Raw genomic sequence first — 23,368 nt, 5'->3', positions numbered from 1 at the left:
AAACCAAATTGAAAAAGGATTAGTTGGATTAGCTATATTGAGTAAATAATATTCTCCAATGTGACGTCTCAATCGTGAGATCGCGACGATATAAAATATACGAGTGCAGTAAAAAATCTTATCGTTTAGCTTATGAGACTGAAGTGATGACTGGTTTTTCCGCTACCTCCCGCAAATATTGTATTTACGAGTGGTAGCGGTTGCTAGCGATTAGAACTAATCATACAAATTGCTTCCAATCGCTCCTAATCGTTTCCAACCGCTTCAAACCACTGAATTTCAAAAGCTGTTTCCCGCAAACGTTTGCGGTTACGAGTGATTGCGATTAGAATTTTTTTTTTTATAAAAAAACTTAAAAGAAATCAATGATAATGAATTTTTTTGTTTGTTATATTTTCTATCTAACCATTTTACTCATTAAGGATGGGAGAAAATGAATTACGGATACGTTTGCAGAGATTATAAAATAAACAATTAGAAAAAAATAATATTTCAATTAACAATAACCTGAAAAATTTGATGTAAATTTAACGGCACATCGCACATAAGTTCAAAAAAATCTAAATAAATATAATATTTCATCAGAAATTTAAGAAAATAAGATTATTTGTGAAAAATATTAAAACAAATCACTAGTGACTCTTCTCAACTTTCACTTGACCATTCCTACCGATGCAACTACTGACCCACGATCTAAGAGAAAAGAGAAAAAATCTACGATCTAAAGCATATGTTTTGTCATTTATCAAATTACTTGCTTAAATTTTTGTTGAAAAGCCAAATGCATAAAGGAATAAGTATTTCAATATGAATTTTTTTTTGAATAATTATTATTTTAATAAATTTTAATTATAAATCAAATTTAATAAAAATTTTGGTGTTTTTAAACATTTATATATTAGATATCATATTTATTATGTTCTAACCGCTATTGCACCCGCTGGTCAACTAGTCGTAAACCTTCCGGAAACGCACCAATTTTAAACTGCTAAACCACTCGTTCAAAACGCTTAATAACGCTTGAAACCATAATTATCCGATTCCGTAATTTTCAGCAACCGCAACCATAACCACAGCGTTTGAACCAGTCAACCCTCGAGAGCAGCAGTGGGTGACGCAAACCGTAGGGAACTAATTAATATTAGCATTCACTTCTTCTCTATAACTCCAAACTCCAAGTGAGATTGGTTTTGTAGAACCCACACATCAAAATCCGTTGGTTGTTTATTAATCCACGTGGCACAATCTTAAGGGTTATTGAATCAGAATCAAATTCATATCTAAAATTCCCCAATAAAGGATTCACCTTTTATATCGCCTTCAGCGTGTGTTGTTGGTCGTCTCTGTTTCTCTCTCTCTCTCTCTCTCGGCGACTACTAGCTTCTTCTTCCCGGCGATAGATTATTCCGTCGGTCGTCGTCTCGAAAGTTTCGGTTTTTTTGTTTTCCTGTGAATATAGCTGATTCGCTGTCGATTTCAATTCGGCAGCCATGAGCTCGGTTTTGCAGGTAGAGTTTAAAAAAGATATCTGTTTCTAGATTTTGTTGTTGGTCTTTGGGATTTTGTTGTGGAAGCTAATTGTGTGGTTTTACGATTGATGGGTTTTGTTAGGGTTTTACCAAGTCACTCGCTATGACGTTTGTCTCTGAGATTGGTGACAAGACGTTTTTCGCTGCTGCTGTAAGTGTTGTGTTTGTTCCCTCTTCCTTCGTTAATAGTTCTGTAAACTTTGTTTGAGTTGGAAGAACAACAATTCAATTGCTTTTTTTCTATTTAAAGTTTAGTTTTTGATTCTTCTTTGAAACAATTTTGGAAGGGGGCAGTGACGAAACGAATCCCAAATCCTTTTGGTTTTGTATTGCCATTCAGTTTCGTATTGTTTTGCTTGTTTTGAATCTTTAACAGTCTTCTTGATGATGGTGTATGATACTTCTGTTGTTATCTTGACTTGCAAAAAGCTTATGATCTCTTTTCCTTAAATCAGATTTTAGCGATGCGTTATCCTAGGAGACTTGTGTTGGCTGGTTGTCTATCCGCTTTGATTGTAAGTTTTTCTCTTTTTAACTATTGTCTTTAGTGAATTTTCTCCTGGATTTAGAAGCTCATGTCTTTGCTAATTCTTAGGTTATGACTATCCTCTCTGCTACTCTTGGATGGGCTGCTCCAAATCTGGTATAGTGGAATGGCTTATTGCTTGAACTCTGTTTTGTAGTTTGAATATAAGACTTTTCCATGATGAAGTTTCCCAATCTATTACTAAATGCGGATTCAAACCCTCACTTGCAGATCTCACGCAAATGGACACATCATATTACAACGTTGTTGTTCTTTGGTTTTGGACTTTGGTCTTTGTGGGACGGTTTTAAACAAGGAGGAGGGTAATAATTCCTCACCTTGATGTCATATAAGGACACGATATACATCTTAGAAATTCAGGGTATCTGATTCTACTTTATTCGCAGGGGTTCCGAAGAATTGGCTGAAGTCGAAGCCGAACTGGTTTGTTTCCTCTTTCTGCATGTCACTATCACGTTCAGATAAATGTATTTTTTGGTTTGACTTTCTTGTGTTTGATTATAGGATGCTGATTTGAAAGCTACTGGTAAAACTACAAAAGACAGCAGTAAGGTATGGAGCTAAAACAATAAAGATCACAGACTGCGAATGCGAAGTATCTGTGCTAAGTTTTCAAAACCATTTGTTGTCTTTGTAGATTGAAGATGAAAACAAAAAGCAGAAAAGGCCGTTCCTGACACAATTCTTCTCTCCAATTTTTCTCAAGGTATATAAAAGATCCTCTCAGAAATTTTTGCTCACAAAAGCAGTAAACTTTTCTGGATTAGTTTCATATTCCCCCTTTTCTTCTTGCAGGCGTTTTCGATTAACTTCTTTGGAGAATGGGGTGACAAGAGTCAGGTACCTTTTTGCTTACTCGATTGATTCAATCTAAATGTTTCACATGCTCACCAATCACCATAACTCTTTTGTCTAGCTTGCGACAATTGGTTTGGCTGCAGATGAAAATCCACTCGGAGTGGTCCTTGGCGGAGTTGTGTAAGTTTCACTGTAAAACTTTTTACATCCGTCTTGTTTTGTGTTTGCATCACAATATGTTTAGCTGACTTATCTTGTGGTTTATACAGGGCACAATTTTTGTGCACCACTGCTGCTGTGATTGGAGGAAAGAGCTTAGCGTCTCAGATATCCGAACGAATAGTAAGTATTTCTCATTATCCCTTTCTACATTTGAGGTATAAGACTCATCATAAGTTAAAACGCTGAGTGGTCTAATGTTGTTTCAGGTTGCTCTTTCTGGTGGAATGCTTTTCATCATTTTTGGCATCCAATCGTATCTTACTTCTATTGAGGCTTAATGCTTCTTTATGGTATAATTCTGAATCCTAATATATTTCTTATATTCATTTTGTCAATAGTCTTCCGTCTCTTACTCTAGAATTGTTCTCCTGAAAAATAAATGCAGGTTTATAGGGAGAGATGACGACGAAGAATGTCACCAGCCATAGTTTCTTAGATATTTAATCTTTTGATATTAAACGTTTACACTAGTGATTACAAAACAAATCTCCAAGATTGTCTTACAGTGAAAATATTGATATGGGCTGAAACAGCCACCTGACTTCAATAAAGTTTTGGTAATGTCTTGTTCTTTTTCGGAATCATGTGGATTTTGAAGTTTTATGTTAATGCATTTGAAGCGAACCCCATATAATAGGTAACAACAGTAAGCAGGAATTTGATTAAACAATATATGGTTTCATTTAGAAACCAAAATTATTGGAAGATATATACGGTGAAAGATTAGGATAAGTGTGGAACTGTGGATGATGGCATCGAAGAGCTCGGAAAATAGTAAGATGTCTTTATTGAATATAGGTAGCAAATTATACATTATCTCTCTCTAACTCGATTCGGACGACCATTTTAGATGATTTTATTCCTACACTTTTATAATTAGATGATCCAATGATCAATAACTTAGTGTATACATATATAATTAAGATCTAATCATTAAGCATAGAAACTATAAGTAGAAGAATCTGCGATGATGTTCCTCAGTCCTCCAATTGTTGACGCCAGCATTATGAACACTCCTACGAAAATGGAGATCTGCCCAAGATAATATATGATCAATTCCCTAGACAGTAGACATAGTTCATTTTCATTATATACATGAATGAAAATAAAGATGCAAGTATAGATGCTTACCCAATTGATGAACCAGGTCATGCTGAATCTCTTTGGTTTCTTGATGATAAGCCACATTATACTAGGGAGCTGCATCGTCATCATCGATTGTTATCTTCATAACACTGAACTATAATATAGTCTAATGATACATCTTATAATGAAAGAAGAGAAAGTGGACTTACGAAGAAGGAAGTAGGTGCAAAACCAAATCCTCCAAAGAACCCTAGAAGGTCTCCAAAGAATGGGAAGCTCACTCCAACAAACAATGTAAATGCTGAAGTTCCAATCACAAAGATTCAATTTATAAATAGACACACTTACTATATATATTATGATGAACAAGAAGTAAAGTCTTACCAACATAAGTAGTCCGAGTGAAAAACCTCAGAACAACTCCATGCTTAAAACCAAATTTGTTAACCATCATCCTCTCCAAAAGATCAAAAACAGGCATAGCAAACACTTGGTAGCTACCAATAACGTGAACAACAACCATGAGGTTAGCAGTAGCAATGAGCCAGGCTGGTCTCTGTAAATTCATCAGCACATTGTCGTCTACGTCTTGACCAAAGGCCCAATAGCAGATTAGAGCCACCGGAAAATAGCAAATGGCGTTGACCAAGTAAGCTCCCACCACGCCTTGCCACATGGGCACTTTTGATGGTCTCTCGGGAGTGGAAGGCATCGTGGCTTGAATCTCTAGAGCCACAGCGTGGCCGGCGAAAGCAAAGGAGATCTGACCCAAGGCGTTAAAGACTCGGAACGTGAAGTCACTCGGATTCGTGGCCTTGTAATCGTAGCTCACGTCTGGCATTCTTCCATGTGCGATACTTCCTCCCCACGCTATTGTCGAGTAGCTACAATACGTACATAACAAATTTCACAAAGTCTCATCAGTCTTGACCTAGTTAATAATTTTTGTTTTCAGAAGATCCACATTAATTTCAAATACAAACTGGACTAAATGATATTTGGCTTGTAGGAACATGGGTATAAGCCTTTGAAGATATAATATATCAAATAACTCTAGTCCAATTATTTTGGCTTTTGGTATATATAGTGTTCTGAAGTTGATAAAAACAAAATGGTACTATAGTTCTAAAAGTTTGTGTTTTGTATTGTGTTATAACAGTTTTGTTACTAAAATATATTATTCCAAAACTGAAAAAAAAATGTACTAACAAATTTAATATGTATCGCATCAATATGGTAAAATAATATTGGAGATAAGGTGGTGAGAGTGACCAGAGGGACATGACGGCGGCAGCCAAGGAAACTCCGGCGACAGAGTTGAAGTTAGGAAGCTGGGAGAGGATGAAGTGGACTCCACCGAAGCCGAGGATCCAGTACGACTGTCGTACCGGAGTGCAGGTGGAGCACGTGATATCCACAAACTGCTTCAAGCACTTGCCTCCTGTAACCATGTACACGATGTTGCAGCCGACCTGGACGATGAGCTGCTGCGGAAGCACGATCCAGGGGCCGAGTTTGGGACCAAAAGCGTATCGGCCTAGATCGATATACCGGTCAAACCGGGTTCCTGGTACGCACTCATGGAGCTGCACCATTTGCCACATCGTGTTTAAGGTCAGTCCCCATGTCATTGCCAACACCAACGTCCCTGGTCCCCTGTTTTCACCATACATCACATCATTTTTTTTACAAACCAACAAAAAAGAAAAAGCACTTTGCTTTAACTTTTTTGCCTGTTCTATGAATCTTCTTATATCTCAATTTAATTGCAACTAGTTCAATGTAACAGGTTAAAGTAACGAAAATATATACGGATTTTAAAAAAAACATGTTAGTAGAAAGATTAGAAGTGTGAATTTCCATTTACTTGCATGTGTTCATTTTAAACAATTAGTGGCAAACAAAGTAAGTCTTTTGTTTGCTCTTTGTCAATTAGGTTCGCTTGAAATGCAAACATAAAAACATAATTTAGGGCATAAAAGGTTGGTAATATGATTGAAGAGAGGAGTACCATCCAAGGTAAGCCATAGCATAAGGGAGGCTAAGGACTCCCGCGCCGATCATGGCGGTGACAGTGTGGAAGGTGGAGTACCACCACTTGGCTGGCCGTGTTGGATCTCCCCCAGCCCATTTCTCGCCGGACTTCTGGTCAGTTTCCTACAAACACAAATCAACTTATACGAAAAAGAAAGAATAAAACAGAAACAAAAAGTAAAGAATGAGAAGGTGAATGATGTATGGAGAAATACCTTAGAAGGAGAAACCGGAGAAGTAGAGACCATTGTGTATGTTTTTTGTTTGCAGTGTAGTGAGACGATCTCAATTTCCCTAAAAATGTGGACAACTCTGAGCTTTTAAGTACTGTTTTTGAGTTTTTATATTTGTAAATAAAAAATTTGAAGGAATTTTTCTTTAAGATCTTACCTAAATTTAAATTAATGTCACTTGTTGGCCTTTTCTTTTTTTTTCCCGGCTTATATTTTATGTCGGATGCTCATGTAAAGGAACTTTAATTTTTCCGCACTGTGATCATATAAAAGTTGAGAAGTTGATCAAATTTTTGAAACGTGTAAAACTGTCAAATCCAAGTATTTTAAAAAAAATTGAAAACTATCATAAAAATTTTGGTACCATAATGATAATACTATAAACAATTATAAGTAATTAACCAACGTGGGATTTTCTATTAATATTTTATGTCGACCAATATTTTTGTAATTTTCTTCTGTCTGTATCATATTGCCAACATTAGTTTCTTACCATTTACGTTTGTCATATAGTGCTATGATTGATTATAGCACTATAACATCAAAAGGGTAAAACGCAACCAACAAAAGAGAATCCGTCATAATCTCAAACATTTAGCACTTTTAAGTATAATTGAACTCTTCCTTACGGTATTAATTTGTGACATTTACCATTGTTATAAGTAATTCACTTACCAAATTGAATATGAATTATTAGCAGAATTCGAAGCTAAATAGCGAATAGAAAATAAAAAGAGTTATGTAGCCCAACAACCCACCCACAAAAAAAGAATTAAAGTGTCCCTATTTAGACAATCTCGGTTCCCTATATAAAAAAGTAGGAAAATTTGAAAATCAGCTTTTTCAGTTTTTCGTGTACTCCTCCGTATGTACTTCCTCCGTTTCAAAATATAAGATGTTTTGAGTAAACCACGCAAATTAAGAAATAAACACTTTAAAAAAGTTTAACCAATCACAAACCAAACTACATAATATAAAATATTAAACTAATCTGAAAGTTACATGGAAACTTGAAAACATCTTATATTATGAAACAAAAAAACTTCTCTAAACATTCTATATTATGAAACGGAAGGAGTACTATAATCAAATTTGCATCTTTGCTTTTTACATATCCCACTTAATGGTGCATTACTCACAAGTCTAAGCTTATGAGAATTCTTCTTTAAAAATCATAGAAAAAGTTGAGTGCTGGCATTTTCTTGCTTTCACTCTCTCATCTTTTAAGAAAAGGGCCTTTGGTTATATATTGTTTCCCCATGATTCGATGAAGAAAGATCTACGGGTGCGATGAATCGTATCATAATGGCTTCGAATTGGTACAAGTTTCATCAAATTTTTATGTGCCACGTGAATGGGACCCCTCCACTCCACCTCTCTCAAGGAACTTACCTCGATTCGGACAATGAACGAGAGCTTTTAGCTAAGAGTGGAGAAGAGAAGTCATGTTTGTTGTCTTTGATTTCAAAAATAAAAGCAGTCGATTTCGATTTAGTGCGCGTCGTAGTTACTACGTCTTATCAATCTGTAAATCAATAATTTTAAGTTTTCCTTCTTTTTGTTTCTAGACAGCAACAACTTATCAAATAGTTTTGTCAATCTATTTAGGGATATTCAAAGATTGTTATGATCAAACAGTAAGATTGTTCCAAATTATACTTATGACTTTATTGACTTTATCGGTACTAAAACAAAACAAGATCTGTTTCAAAGACAAGAAAAGAAACAAACAAACAGACAAAACACCTACGACATGATAAGCATTTTTGTGCCAAGACTTGAACCAGTAGAGATAGTGTTTGGTGTGAGCAAATTATCAATGACAACTGGAATATGGAAAAATGAAAATTGCTTTGTGGTGATACTTTTTATGTTTAAGATAATCATAAATCCTAGTTCAATAGTGTAATTTTGATTTAATAGTTTTCTAATGCAATATGCAGTTCTAAAAAGGTGTATATTTGTTATTTTTTTTACGGCAAAAAGGTTCAAGGTGTATATTTGTTGGGGGAAAAAAATGGTATATTTTTACCGTAAACCTTTACAAGGGGTATTAAAAAATATAGATAGATAGAATTATTGACATGAATTGTATCTTTCATACCTGCAAACAAACACAGAGTTCAATCTGAAATGGTTTTGATCCTTTATTTACTTGTTGTCAATCAGATAAAAAAGATCGGAGCAGCTTGTCGACACCACAAACAAAATAGAAACCATCCACTTCTTTTTTCTTCTATTTATCAAAAGTAAGAAACAAAGTAGTTTGGGTGATAAAAAACAAAATAGTTTTTTGGGTGCCGTAGCTAATGGTCAGACCCATGATAGGGATATGTCATTTTCAGGCTCAAGAGAACAGAGAGAGAGAGAGAGAGAGAGAGAGGACAACTTAACAGTTTAAAATCTAGTTGACCAAAGAAGAAAGAAATCATTGTAGTTATGATGAATCTAATTAGCACTGAAGATGATGAATCATTTTATTTATCCCATGAAGCCAGCTCCTGGCATGTTAGGCTGCCCTGAACCACTTTGTTGTGATCTACCTGGGGGTTGAGCAAAAGCTTGACTACCCATTACCATCTGTTGAGGCTGCTGCTGCTGCTGCATCTGATTCAGTGGCGAAGTCTGTTGCTGCATCTGGTTCAGGGGAGATGTCTGCTGCTGTTGCTGCTGATGATGGTGTTGAAGCTGTGTCAACTGATGCTGCTGCTGTTGCTGCTGTTGTTGTTGTTGCTGCTGCTGCTGATGATGTTGGAGCTGCGACAATTGATGCTGCTGCTGCTGCTGCTGGAGTTGTGGCATCTGTTGCTGCTGGTGCTGTTGTTGTTGTTGCTGGAGTTGTGGCATCTGTTGCTGTTGGTGGTGTTGTTGTTGTTGCTGCTGCTGCTGGTGGTGGATCTGCTGTTGTTGTTGGAGCTGTTGTTGTTGCTGCTGCTGCTGCTGATTTGGAATTTGTGGTTTAAACACAACCATATCCTGGGCGAAACCAACACAAAATACAAAACAAAACTCAAGAGTCACTTAGAAAATGGGTATACATGTGAATTAGACACCTTAGTAGGTAAACTTGGTGTTTCCTTACCCCTGGAAAAAGCATTCCTATCAAGCGGCAAGCCTTGTCAGAGACAGAGAGCAGCAGCGTCTGTGATGGCAACTGGATAACTGCACACTGCACTTCGGAAAATGACAAAGCTATCATATACAATTCCACAAGAGCTAAGTGCGAAGATGAAAATAATATGGCACACGATTAGGCAATCAACAAGTGTAGGAGTCGTAAAGAGTATGGTGAACATAGCAAGAGATTTGCTAGTTCATGCAGAAAAAGTTTACAGATGCAGTTCAACATTTGTTATAAATTTTGAACAATACTCACAAGCTTCTTATCCTGAAGTTGTCCTAAGAACCCATGTTGACTCATGGCCCGAAACACAAGGAAGTCAGCTTTGCCAACATATTGCCTGATGCAATGTCAGGTAAAACAATTAGTGCACGAAAACAACATCCACCCATGACCCAGTTGGAATAAGGAAGGCTAAAGCAAGAAGACATTACTTGTTATTCATATGATCCTGGGATATGAGACGAACAATTTGCATCGTTGGTGGCCAATTTGCTGCCAACCTGGAAAGATGCACAAAAAGAGAAAGCAAAACTTATTTTAGCAGCTAACATATCATTCCTCAATGATAGACTGCTCTTTGACGAGGGGTAATAAGGAAGCAGTTTCGAACTTACGTATCAGAGGCAGAAGCACTTCGGTAACCCTGTCAAATAAAAATAAAAAAGACGTTACCATCTAATTAGGAGCAACTAAACAAAACTATAGAAAAGGGAGGTGTGCTTTAAGCATTAATCAAGCGTGTGATCCCCGAAAAGACACAAAGGGGGAAAAAATGCATAGTCAGTCCCCCTAAACACACCTCAAGTCTGGTGATAAGAACAGGCTGCCCTTGTCTTTGACCAGATAAATTTCCCTACATGAATTTGAAAATGTAAGTTAAGTTAGCAGTTAGCATAAGACCACCGATATTGCAGACAAAGTAAAATGACATTACCTCCCAGACTTTTACATATTTGGATTGTGAAGTCTGCAGAGCCCCAGACGATGGCTGCGACAACTGCATATTAGAAGTTGAACTGTTATTGCCACCAAGTTGTTGTATTGCTGATTGCGTTTGTTGGGCAACTCCTGGAGTAGGCATCATTCCCCCTGTTCCAGACGAGACATTTCCTTGACCGAGACCACTCATCATGTTCTGGTTCATGGAAATTCCACCTTGCATCATTTGTGGTCCAGAATGACTTCCTTGGCTCATCCCTTGCATCGGTTGTGAAACACCAAGGTTTGAAGTAACGTTTGACGTTGTTTGAGGACTAAAGGCATTATTAGTACCCGGGCTTTGTCCTGTTTGTGCAGATCCCATTAGTGCACCGGAACTAGAGATTGAAGTAATTCCCTGCTGTCCAGATGAAAACACAGTTTGTGAAGGAGGCAAAGATGTAGCCATTCCTGTTGATATCATATTTGACATATGCATTGCAACCGCACTTTGCCCAACCGAGGAGGCTGCACCTGCCAGAGCTGCAGAGCTCATGACTTGTCGCACTTGAGAAAGATTATTAAGCAGATTTACATTGGCTCCACCAGAAGGACCAGCACGCAATGGTGGCGTCATTCCACTCACCACCACAGGCTTAATATCTGGTGCATTCTCGGCGTTGGTGACCATATCTTGGGAAACTGGTGATGCTGAAGATGTTTGAATTGAAGGAATTGCTTGTGTGGCAGGCCGAGCAACAGACGGGATATGGGGAAAACTTGGAACTGGTGCCATAGAAGTTACAGTGCTAGGCTCCTGCAATTAATCCCAAAAATCCAATTAACAAGTTCTGTATACTTCTGTGATGCTATGTTATCTAATAAGTTGATTGCGTATACAATATTATATCAACTATTAAAATGGGATATTCATATGAGCTTAATACTAAATCAATTTAGTAATATATAAAATATTTGTTATGTCTTATCAAGCACCATCGAATGAACTTACAATTCATTTCAGTTTATATCTAGTATATAATTCGTATAAAACAAACATGGGTTGGTTGCCAATAAAGCTACCTCCTCCAACTGACTAAAAAGATCAAATAGACTTACAACTTTCACAGTAGCAGTTGGAACTGGTCCAACAGAAACTGGTTGCCGATTCAAAATAGGTATATTGGCTGAAAAATCATACAAAATTAGATCTTCACATAGAGAAATCAAGATAGTTGAACTAAAAAAAAGGCTGCTATCAGTAGAAGAACCTGATGTCACAGGAGCTGGAGGTTGGCCAGTGACTGGAAGAGATGGAGCAACAGTGGCCCTGTCCACTTTTACAGGACTCTGGGTCTGTGGCAAATTTGTAGCAGAATGACTTAAGGCAGCACGTGCCTCCACAAAATTCTCTGAGATCAGGACAAGATAGAATGGGTTCTTAACCGTATCCATTGACAAGTCCGCACTTTGTGGATTGAGCTTTCCCTGCATATATAACAGTATAGAACAAGCTTTTACCAGTCTATAATATTGAAAATAAAGACAGCCTTTGAAAGAGCTAGCTGACAAAAGAACAGTTATGATAGCTGCACATCTAGTGAATTGCAAACAGATACGCAGTCTCACCGCATTGTATAGTGCTCTAATCTTGGGAAGCTGCTTTGGACACACAACAGACAAAGAAACAGAACACTGCACAGAAATATGGCAGGTTAGTGATTCCCAATTAAAAGGAGTAATTGTAGCAAGTCGTGTTACATGGGGAAATCATTAAAAAAAGTACCTTAGCAAAATATGAAGCAACTGTCTCAGCATCTGATAAACGACTTTCAGATTGTGCATCACCATTGTCATTCCGTTCCACATTTTGCACTCGTGGACGATATACAGGTGTCGGCAATGTGTGAGGGTTGCTGGCTGTGATTAGGATACAGTGCCTTTTAAGATCATTACTTGGTTGAGCTTGGCCGGAAGGAGGAGGAAACATCTGTGTCATGAAGTCAGAAGAAAATTGTGAGGTTTACGGATCCGAAATATCGCTGACAGAAGTACCACCATATACAGTGACAGCCATGGAAGAAAAATAAAAATTTCATTAGGAAGGGTAAAATTAGTCAACAGTGGCTTCAAGGACAGAGGCCCAACATGTATTTCTAGTTGTGTCACAGATGACAAAAGATCAAGTTTCCTACCATCAATGCTTCGGCGAGCCCTTCGGCTGTAGCAACCTCACTGAAACCACCACCACCAAATTGTATGGACGAAAGCCAATGCAAGAAAATATCAACATCTCTTGTCCAGCCACTCCGTTGTACCAAGCAAGCTAAAAAGAACGAAATATAAGAACAACATAATCAAATTAAACGATAATAAGCAGGACCATGAAAAGCACCCAAACAATGTTTGTATTTGGACATCACGAAAATGGAGCACAATACATACCGCAGTATGAGCCATGAGAATTGAAGATCACCAGTGATAGCTCAACAGTAGAAGCAGGATTCCTCTGCAAGTTTAGTGAATATATAAAGACTCATCAACAATCGAATCAGACATATCAAACTATCTACTAGCTCTCTTAATTTTTTGTGACACAATGATTTGAGCTGTTAACTAAATTAACGTACAAAAACATTTTCTTTATACAAGTTTGCTCAAAAACATTGAATAATTGTTTGCCCTAGAATGAAAATTTGAGTTTGCTCAAAAAAGAGGATGAGTCAGATACAGTACCTCTCCATTTAACTCACTGCCACAAAAAGACCTGGACAAACGCAAAGAATGCATTAACAGATGACGTAATTGAAACTTTAACATAAAAAAATTTAAAAAAACAAATGTCAGGCAGCGATCTTAGTAGTTCAAGTGGTGCACGATCCAGGAAAAATATTTTCACAAGTCTCAACATACTCAAACAAAAAAAACTATCTAATTTTCAGAAAGAAGGGAGCATGTGATGCAACAAGAAGCAGGGAACCAATAGAAAAAAAAAAATCTGAAAGTTTGATCTCCATAGACCTCTGAACAAGGACAACAATCTGCTTAATAGTCACTGATCTAACCTATGTTCTCAATATCCACCAAAAAGAATAAATCCAAACCATAGAAAATGTACAAGTATATTGTTAGTTACTCAACCAAACATCAGGAGAAGCTGTGAAAAGCGATTAGTATTCCGACTGTCGTATAAGGTAAACTTAACCAGACGATATATTGTAAGTTTATTTGTATTGAAACAGAAAAGCCATAGATTCCCCAGCTTTAAGTATACAACAACAAATATGGAATCTGGGTGGCAGAGTTTGCATAGTGGATATCAAATTATCAAACAGTATGAATATTGACATAGTGAATTCTCTGTAACCACATACTTAACACAATTCAACCTGATGTAAGAAAGAAAACACTAATTCTAGGGGATCATAAGTTAGGCTTAAGTGATTGCTCCAAATGAATGAAACACAGAAGCAACAATTCAGAAAAAAAATCAAGAAAAGATGAATAAAATAAACACAGTAATCATCACTCAAACGCGATGAACAACAACAACAACAACAACAAAAATTCGCAGCAGAGGATTAAAAACAAACAAAGGTTTCGATCTAATCAGAATTGAAATGTGAAGGCATGATTTGAGAACGGAATCAACTAAACCCTAACTTCGAATAGGGAGGGAAAAAAAAAACCTGATGATTTTGTGGAGATAGTCGGAGACGATGGTTTGCCAATAAGGACCCAACGCGGCGGTACCTTCAGCAACGACGATCAGCTGTTTCACCTCCGACGACATAGTAGTAGAAGCGTTGTGAAATCAAAACAAAAGACTCTCTCTCTCGCCTTGGAATTGTGATGATGAGCCTAATTAACGATTTTTATCTCCTCTCCTGTCCTGGAGAATTCGCTTTGTGTTCTTATGAATTTTTTTTCCTTCTTCTTCTCCGCCCAGCAGAGAAACAAATAAAAAGAGAAGATTTGACACAAATATTTTTGGGATTGGGCCAACTCCAAAATAGAAAATGTGATTATACAAAGACTTGGTCGTTCGTATTTTGTTTCAATTTCTTTTCTTTTCTTTTTTTTTTTTGTGGGGAATGAAATTAATTTGATTTAGATTATTTAACTTTTATGAAATAATCATATTCCATCTGTGGAATTAATGCAGATTTTCTTGTGAAGAATAGTGTGGGAGGGGAGGTTCATCCGAGACTGGTCAGAGCAAAGAAACTGGAAATTGCATATTTGGTTACTGTAAATTTGTTTTTTACGTCTTCAATCTACGTTTACTGATTTTGTACTACTAACCAGATTGACTCTGATTAGAACCGGGATATATTATAATTTTAGTGGGTTAGTTTATCCAGCAAATTAGCAGTTGATATAATTTTTTTATTATATACATACTAATAGTTGATAGTTGATACTACTATGTTCTTTTTTCATACTTGTTATTGTGTTTTATATAATAAAATACATTTTCTTTTACACAGGTGACAAACAATAAGCATTTTTGTAGAGTCAAATTCCGCCGGACTAAAGCTGGATCTTCACTCTTCAAGATTTTTGTTTCCCCATTCAAAACACTCAACCTTTAGTGGGTTCGTGTCTTTTACTTTTAGTAGTAGCAAAAATGTTTAGCCATCTTCTGCTCAACTTTATTCTCTCTGTTTTGAGTTTTGGGGTCCAATACTTGACCATTAATTTAGACTTATTATCAAGTCCTAGTTAAAGGCTAAAATCTTTCTCATCCAACTTTTTACTTAGTAAGAAGTTTATGGTTTCATGTCGGATATTTTTTTTTGTATTTTCCGTCTTAAGAACTTTGTTTTGTAAGTTTATTCCAAGGCTAGCCAACATGAAACTGGATGCCCTTGCAAAAACAAACGTTATCAGCTTGTCTTGTGAACTCTTGAAGTAATCAAAGTTTATGTGTTGTTTGTTAAGCAAGAAAAAAAAAACATTCTGTATATGCACATTGTAATTGGTCCGAACTTGAAACAAATAAACGCCATGATAAACATTGTGAAGTCCGTTTAAGATTGGTCCAAAACTTAGGCATGGGCCGCATAACCTTTAAAAAGTTTGTATCTACTTTTTATCTAGTTTTCTCTAGGTCTGATTTACTTTTTTGTCTTCAGTGATCTAGTGGGCAAGAAGATCTACTTTCATATTTCGTCGTAATTGATGTCAATGACTTTTTTGGGAATAGATAGTCATATAAGACGGCTCCAAAGCTGTAGACGTCGGTCTTCTCGTTGACATGGTAACTAGCAATAGTAACCAGGGGGCAACTGGCAACATATCCTGAAATGCCATACAATGTTGTAGAAACTTGAGCTTGTGAGAGAACACAAACGAGCAACTTTCACCTGATAATTATATTATCTAAAAGAATGTTGGTGGTCTTTCGCATCATGTACATGATCTCTAACTCGAGATGATTATCACAACTATCGACTGATTAACTATTAGGATTCTTGTTGTATGTATTTGCAAAAGCTCTTGTTCACTGTTCAATACGCTTACATGAGAGGTAGAAGAAAATGAAAAACTTTGGGTGTTGATGATCATGTATTCATGTATAGTAGTAATGCATATAAAAAAAGGGCGAGATTCTACTACTATGTCTTGGTCGACAAAAGCGCCATTGGAATGTACTCATACATTTGTATAGTATCTTTCTACTATGTCTTGATTTGCAACAATACAAAACCACTCTACTATATACTGCCTTTTGGGGGTCTTTAAGATTTGATATCATTCTTCAATTGCTTCACGCTTTTGACAGCCTCTCGTACAAGTTTTCTTATTAAAGCCACAATTATTCTCGTCCATCATTTTTAGTAAGCTATCACAATTGCATAAACTTTGGATATTTTATTTGACGAGAAAATGAGAATTAAGTTTGTGTTTTTTTTTCTTTTCCCACAACAAATTAATTTAAAGACTGGCGAAGAATTGGCGTGTCAGGTATATTCACGAGAATTTTGCTTGAACCTTTGAAGAATACACAAAGGAAACACACAACGACGCACACCGAAGCGCGTGAAAATATAGAGGTTGGTGCGGGCAGGTAAGGAAGGTGGCTCTTCGGTAACGCCAAGGGTCAAAACTAATTAAAGAGGAAACGCGATCTGGATAAGATCGATAATAATAATGTGTGAATTTCACTCTTCTTCAAAGATTCTCCCCTTCACATTTTTTTTTCTCCATTTTTGTTTCTTATTTTCTCATCTACTACACCCAAGGAATATTCCTCCACTTCCACAAAAGTATGCAGATTACTTTCTTTTCTTTTCTTTTTGTTTTGTTTTGTTCCTTTTCTTTTATTCTATTCAAAAATGTAATTTCATATAATATAATTATTAGTTTTCTATTTACATTTGTGTGTGTTGGGATTCCTTTTATCAGTCGATGTCAAACTTTCACATAATACAAAAAAAAAAATACACAACGTCCAACATATGGAATCTATAATGGTGTACTAGTAGTATATTCTCCTTTTTCCCCCGTTTGTTTAATCTTTAAGATACAACAAAATCATGTGTATATTTCTATAATAGGGAAAAATAACGGAAGGGTCACTACTACTACTAACTACAATACTAAAATGACTCGAAATGGAGTCGTCGTTCTTATCTCAACGTCATGAGAATGCTGACGTCATCGCCAGATGTGATTGAATATGGAAAGGAATCCCATATCCCTGAGAATATTCCCTCTTGTATGAATCATCAAACAATAACCCCCAAATCCTAAAAATCTTTATGCTATTTTACTATTCTACCCATTTTCCCACAAATCCGAATAAATCTTTTTAAACTTTTTTTAAAAAACATCAAAAGATTCGGTTTTAGGTACGCGACGGCCCGACCTTGATTAGACACCAATTCTATCATCTCTCTCTCTTTCTTTCTCTCCTTAAAACTTCCCAACTTGACCGTCAAGCTTATTCTCCTCTCTCTCTCGTTTAGATCCAATCTCTCTCTTCCTATTTCTCTCTAGATTTATATGTTCTGTCACTAGTCTTTAGCTTAGATCTTAAGAGCGTTGGCATGGATTACACCCACAAAATGAAGAGATGTCATGAATATGTTGAAGCCCTTGAAGAAGAACACAAAAAGATTCTTGTCTTTCAGCGTGAGCTTCCTCTCTGTTTAGAGCTTGTCACCCAAGGTATACATATTTATATTTTTTATATTCTTTTTGGTTGTGATCCAATTCTTGTTTTTTAACTGTTTATATATTCTTATATAGCGATCGAGTCGTGTCGGAAGGAGCTATCGGGATCGTCGTCTATGTCCGAACATGTTCGTAGCCAATCAGAATGTTCTGAGCGGACGACGAGCGAGTGCGGTGGTGTTGCTGCCGTGTTTGAAGAGTTCATCCCAATCAAGTGGAGTTCATCATCTTCATCTGATCATGAAAACGATAGAGATGGAGCTGATGAGAAGAAGATTAAGACGAACAATGAAAATAACGGTGATAAGAAGAAATCAGATTGGCTTAGATCTGTTCAGCTATGGAACCAATCTCCAGATCCACAACCTAAAGAGGATGATCAAGTCGTTAACAAGCAGAAGGCTGCGGCTGTCATTGGGGTCAAACGCAACAACGCCGGTGCTTTTCAACCGTTTCAAAAAGAGAAACCTAATAAGGCTAATGATCATTCTCCTCAACCGTTAAAAACAATCACTCCTACGCCTACGACGACATCTAGCTCCACGGCCGAAACAGTCGGAGGTAAAAGCGAGTTTGAGCAGCTAAAACAATCTCAATCCAGTAGGAAGCAGAGACGTTGCTGGTCTCCGGAGTTACACCGGAGATTCTTGCACGCGCTTCAGCAGTTAGGAGGATCACATGGTAAAAGATTAAATCCTTAGATTGTTCGTATCAAGATTTGTTAATAGCAATTAGTGAATAAATATTCATTTTAATTAGTTTTATTGCGAAATATGCAGTTGCTACACCTAAGCAGATTAGAGACCTCATGAAGGTCGATGGTTTAACCAATGACGAAGTTAAAAGCCATTTACAGGTAACAACACGAATCATATATGTTACGTTCTCTCGCTAATCATAGATTCATAGTTACATAATTCCATATATAACTTATACTTATATTGAAGTTTGTTGATTTTTAACAGAAATATAGATTGCACACAAGAAGACCAGCTACTCCGTCATCAACCAACGGGGGAGAAAATCAACAACAACAACAACGGCAGTTCATGGTGGTGGAAGGCATTTGGGTGCCGTCGTCGCATGATCATGCGACGAATACAAGAGTTTACGCTCCTGTAGCTACACAACCACCTCCGCAATCTTCACAGTCGGGAGAGAGAAGTAGCAGCCATCGTTGCAAATCGCCGGCAACATCTTCTTCAACACACACACCACAACTTCTTCCTCTTTCATAAATAGTTGCCGATTTTGTATGAAAAAAAATTCGTTTCTTCATGAATATTGTTTTGTAACACCAAGAATGTTCGTTCTAGATAGGTTAATTTTTTTTGAATAAACTGTAAACGATAGAGATAAATATTTACACACAATAAAAGTAAGATATATATATATATTTTTGATCTTTCGAGTAAATTACAATCCAACATCCGATTTTGTAAATTATAGTTGTTTATCTCACATTAACAAAGGAGATTATACTAACACGTAAGAATTTTTTATGTTTAGTTTGCCTGATCCCATAGTGGTGGTGGTGGTAAGTAGTAACGCGCTTTCATAAACGGTCCACGTGGCAACGTGTTCATGAAGAATGGACCAAAGACCATTTAAAGAGAGTAAAGCATAATCATTTTTTCTTCCAAGACGGTGATTATTTAAATATTTTAAAATAATTAATAAAACGACCTACACAGAGTCTCTATTTTAATGTTGAAAATATATAATTTTTTCCAAAAATTCCATTTTTCGTTTGTTTTCATTTTGAGGTGTGTATGGTCCCGCGTGGCCGAATATTCTTTCTGGTTCTTTTGTTTTTTTAAAGAAGCATATATTTTCTTTGTCATTTTTCTTGCAACTGATTAGAGAATCACAAGAAAAATGATTCCTTATCAAAAAAAAAAAAAAAAAAACATATACTGTATTGTATTGTATGTATGCTTTTTAAATATGATATCTGTGCTGTCCAAAGTATATTCTCTTCTTCTATTTTTTTCTATTGAGTTTTAGATATTCTCTAGTCTCTACCATTTTAAAGTTATCTTATTGTGAATAAAATCATTCTCTTAAGACGAATCAGTTATTAAAAGGTAATAACGCTAAAGAGATTGTTTCTTAACATGCATTACCAAGTATTGTCGACGTTTCAGAAGTGTGATTTATGTTTTCGATTCCTATGATCTGTTAAAAGACTTAAAATAAATAAAATCATCTATCTAAAATATATCCTTTTTACTTTCATCATAACTTCACACAAGAGTTTTGTTAATTCAGCCAACCACTATTCCATCTTTTCATTATTCATTACTCCCACTACTATATATCTCAAAATACAAAGTCATAACTCATACCCATCAGGTCCATCACTAATGTTCATTGAGTTTCGAAACATGAAATCATGTATATTTTTTGAAAACGTACTGTTTTTTTTTTAAGTATAGAAAATGTTTCAAATAAAATTCAACGCCTACTTTTAGTTCAGAAGACTAGTTTTTGAAGTTCTTAATTTAAATTCTTAAGACAGTGATCCATGTAATCAGGAGATTAATCATCGGATTCAAATGTCTTAAATTTGCATTAAACACCCCTTCTAAAAAGAGGTTGGATAACAAAGCTGACCCTTACCTTCTCCTAAAGGGCAAGTGGCCCTCCCTCTCCCTCATATACAGCTAACCATGGCATCACCTATCCTTTATTTATTTATGAAGATATGTTTTGATATTTGATATTTTGTGTTTAAAACTTGAATCTTTTCTTCTGAAAATGTAGACAAGATTGTCAGCCCTTTCCCTTAATAACCCATACAAATTGTGACAAAAATAATAGCATTAGCATCCACTTTCGTTAATTCAATAACATTTTTTCTTTTCTTATGGTATCTTATATACTATAGTCACTAGGGGTGAGCCAATGGATTCTAAATTACGTTAACACACTCATCTATAGCATGGTCTTAAAATTTGCTGAGATGGCAGGTGAACTGTCATTGGCTTGGGATTCCAGTTGTATCTATTTAATTAGTTAGTTATACGATTTCAGTTAAGAGTTAATTAGTTAAGTACTGTACTCATCTAAATACTACTACTACTACTAAATTAATTAGGTAATTATCAATTGCAACAGTTAAAACAATGGGTGAAGTTTAATTAACAGACTACTTTATTGGATGTATATTACTTTTATATATTCAATTAGTATTTTTGTAACTAAATATACAAATATATAACGTGTTAAGAATCGGTTGTGTTGTTTGAAAATGAAAAAAAAAAAAGAACTCATACTTTGACAAAGATATATACACAATATATTGATTATTGAGGAAATAAACCAAAAATTGAGAGAGAAAAAGAATTTGATTAGTCATAACTCATAACTCATAAGTAATCCGTTACACCGTTATCTATATGAGTCTTTGTTTGATAACCTATGTAACAAATTTCTTATGTTTATATTTCTCTAATTAGATGAGTTGGGAACCACAATTGACAAACCGCAACAATTTTCACATAAACCGCGCTCTGAGATTAACAACGACATCTCTATCTTCAATTCATTCTTTTGAGACAATTTTCTTCTATATTTTCAACTTTCTCCAGTGTTTTCATTTGTTGATGTTCCAACATAAGTAAAATAACAGGCATGTCATTCCAATACCATCAAATTCAAACCAAAGATAAAGAGTACAATTTTGTGCATTCAATGCATTATAAATTAGTAAATTACAATACTTCATCAGACAAAAGTTTGTTGATATTGACATTGTAGATATGCAACATAAGACGTATAACTTATCTTCTGTTGAAGGGGAGTCAGTACGTCTATGTTATACTAGTAAAGATTACATCCAAAATGTAATGTATAAAGCTGTTATGGTTCGACCAAATGTTGATAGCAAATGTGATATCAGATATGTTGAACTATCAAGCGATGAACACTTACAGTATGTCAAAACGTTTCAAGGATTTTGCTTAGTTGAGATTCCATAACGCCAGGTATAGTATTTTTTGTATTACACTCAGACTTTCATATTGATTTTGATGTCTTATGTAATATGTGGACGAAGAAGGTCAGAATGTTTCAACTCACATATCAAATTTTAGATTTCAAATTTGCACAAACGTTAATGATCATGGGCTGTGTACGTTATGGGCTTTAAGTCATGAGAGCAATGATACTCAACAAGACAACAAGAGAGTCGACTATTATTCTACTTTTTGGGTTATATTGAAACCATGTTTTAGAAAATTTAATCATGTTTTACGTTTAATCGGAAAAATAGTTTTTTTGTTTGTTAATAATTATTAAATCTTTATTTCACAATTATATTAGGTTTTAGTACTACATGACAAATTCATATTACAAGGAATTTTAGATTTTATTTTCTTTCTGCTGTTCAAACCTGACTACAGTTAACGTACTTTCATCAACTTACCAAAATATTTCAACATTACAGTGAATATAAAATATTTCTTGGCAATTGTCAAAAAAAAAAAAAAAAAAAAATCTTGGCAGTGTCCGGTAAGTGTTAGAAAAACTAAAAACTGTGGTTGATTATTGCATTATAAAAAAAGCGGTACATGAACCAGTGTCGACTGCACATACATTTTATGTAGCCTATAACTTTATAAGATCTAATTGATTCTCTTTTTTAAAAACACAACTATACTTCGTGAAATAAACAAGATGCATGAATCATACGGCATAAGACAAACAATTATCAACTTCGAGATCATGCACTTGTATTAGATATATATCAAATGGTTCTAAAACCGTAAATTTAGATCCCGTGCATGTTCTTAATTATTTAGGTCAGTGTTTTCCACAAAACCGTATAGACCTGGGCATAAAAACCGTACCCGAATACCCAATCCGGAACCCGACTCGAAAAACCGGGTTCGGATTGGTTACGAGTTTGTCTATAAAACTTTATTGGATTCTATTTTCTAATACTCGTGGGTTCGGGTTAGAGTCGGATAATACCCGGTACCCTTTTGGGTACCCATTAAACCCGAACATATAAACATATTTATAATATTTATCATTTATAATTTTGAATATTTCATTTAGTTTTATACCTAAATATCAAAAATAATCAAAATATATAAAATATTTTGTTATGTAAGTCAAAATTTAACTAAATTTATTTAAATTTAATTGTATTTTTTCGGGTACCCGATAGTTTGGGTACTAATTGGATTCTAAAATTTGTAACTCAAACTGACCCGAACCCGATAGTACCCAAACCAAACCGAACCCATATATCTAAAAATACCCAATGGATTCTATTTTTCTAAATCCGTTTATCCGAACCCGAATGGGTAATACCCGAACCCGAATGGATTACCCGAATGACCAGCCCTCAAACCGTACACGAAAACAGTTTTTAAAACTTAGTTTAAGCAACCAAACGTACATAAATCTTTGAACGATCGATGTTGTTGTTCTCCGTTTAAAGCATCTCTCAACCACATAAATAGATTTTTCGTATCTCACCCACGTTTTTTTATTGGACATGTTGACATTTAACTCTATAAATTATTCTGTTTGATCGATCATATAAGATATTTTCTCCAATAATGTATATAGTAAGTACATGTACATGCATAAAAATTAGTGGGATTATATACTCCAAACAAATTGTATTCCAATTAATTGAAAAATATGCAATAATTTAAGATTGGTATAATAAGATTCAAGG

At 35.5% G+C, this 23,368-nt stretch overlaps 4 protein-coding genes across 7 annotated transcripts; 2 read left to right on the top strand and 2 right to left on the bottom strand.

Annotated features, from left to right (window-relative positions):
* Positions 1-1,169: 1,169 nt before the first annotated feature.
* On the top strand, positions 1,170-3,677 carry LOC104741246 (GDT1-like protein 4). The gene is made up of 13 exons (XM_010462046.3): positions 1,170-1,508; positions 1,612-1,680; positions 1,985-2,044; positions 2,125-2,172; positions 2,287-2,378; positions 2,463-2,499; positions 2,581-2,628; positions 2,714-2,782; positions 2,872-2,916; positions 2,993-3,054; positions 3,144-3,216; positions 3,303-3,386; positions 3,482-3,677. Exons 1-12 carry the CDS (start codon positions 1,491-1,493, stop codon positions 3,372-3,374), a joined length of 693 nt encoding a protein of 230 aa, XP_010460348.1. The 5' UTR covers positions 1,170-1,490; the 3' UTR covers positions 3,375-3,386; positions 3,482-3,677.
* A 189-nt stretch (positions 3,678-3,866) lies between these two features.
* LOC104741247 (lysine histidine transporter-like 6) lies at positions 3,867-6,749 on the bottom strand. Of its 4 annotated transcripts, none has more exons than XM_010462048.3 (8): positions 6,607-6,749; positions 6,432-6,510; positions 6,194-6,339; positions 5,455-5,838; positions 4,567-5,066; positions 4,392-4,483; positions 4,228-4,296; positions 3,867-4,128 (listed from the first exon to the last, which is right to left on the bottom strand). In XM_010462048.3, the coding sequence occupies exons 2-8, from the start codon at positions 6,462-6,464 to the stop codon at positions 4,030-4,032; spliced, it is 1,323 nt and encodes a 440-aa protein (XP_010460350.2). In that variant the 5' UTR covers positions 6,465-6,510; positions 6,607-6,749; the 3' UTR covers positions 3,867-4,029. The 4 variants fall into 4 exon arrangements, with proteins under 4 accessions (XP_010460350.2, XP_087340652.1, XP_010460349.2 ...); XM_087484526.1 differs by having other exon boundaries at positions 6,194-6,327; positions 6,607-6,677; XM_010462047.3 differs by lacking the exon at positions 6,607-6,749 and having other exon boundaries at positions 6,432-6,584.
* Positions 6,750-8,659: 1,910 nt separating this feature from the next.
* On the bottom strand, positions 8,660-14,797 carry LOC104743533 (mediator of RNA polymerase II transcription subunit 25). The gene is made up of 15 exons (XM_087484525.1): positions 14,181-14,797; positions 13,228-13,258; positions 12,937-13,000; positions 12,687-12,817; positions 12,278-12,481; positions 12,121-12,186; positions 11,763-11,979; positions 11,611-11,678; positions 10,508-11,308; positions 10,373-10,426; positions 10,188-10,216; positions 10,005-10,073; positions 9,826-9,910; positions 9,532-9,618; positions 8,660-9,425 (listed from the first exon to the last, which is right to left on the bottom strand). Exons 1-15 carry the CDS (start codon positions 14,282-14,284, stop codon positions 8,931-8,933), a joined length of 2,505 nt encoding a protein of 834 aa, XP_087340651.1. The 5' UTR covers positions 14,285-14,797; the 3' UTR covers positions 8,660-8,930.
* A 2,491-nt stretch (positions 14,798-17,288) lies between these two features.
* LOC104741248 (transcription factor HHO3) lies at positions 17,289-19,089 on the top strand. The gene is made up of 4 exons (XM_010462050.3): positions 17,289-17,667; positions 17,749-18,354; positions 18,453-18,529; positions 18,639-19,089. Exons 1-4 carry the CDS (start codon positions 17,547-17,549, stop codon positions 18,909-18,911), a joined length of 1,077 nt encoding a protein of 358 aa, XP_010460352.1. The 5' UTR covers positions 17,289-17,546; the 3' UTR covers positions 18,912-19,089.
* Positions 19,090-23,368: the final 4,279 nt, after the last annotated feature.

Source organism: Camelina sativa, chromosome 14, assembly GCF_030686135.1.
Source record: "Camelina sativa cultivar CO46 ecotype springtype chromosome 14, ASM3068613v1".
Lineage (NCBI taxonomy): Eukaryota > Viridiplantae > Streptophyta > Magnoliopsida > Brassicales > Brassicaceae > Camelina > Camelina sativa.
This window is presented reverse-complemented; position numbering and strand designations above follow the sequence as displayed.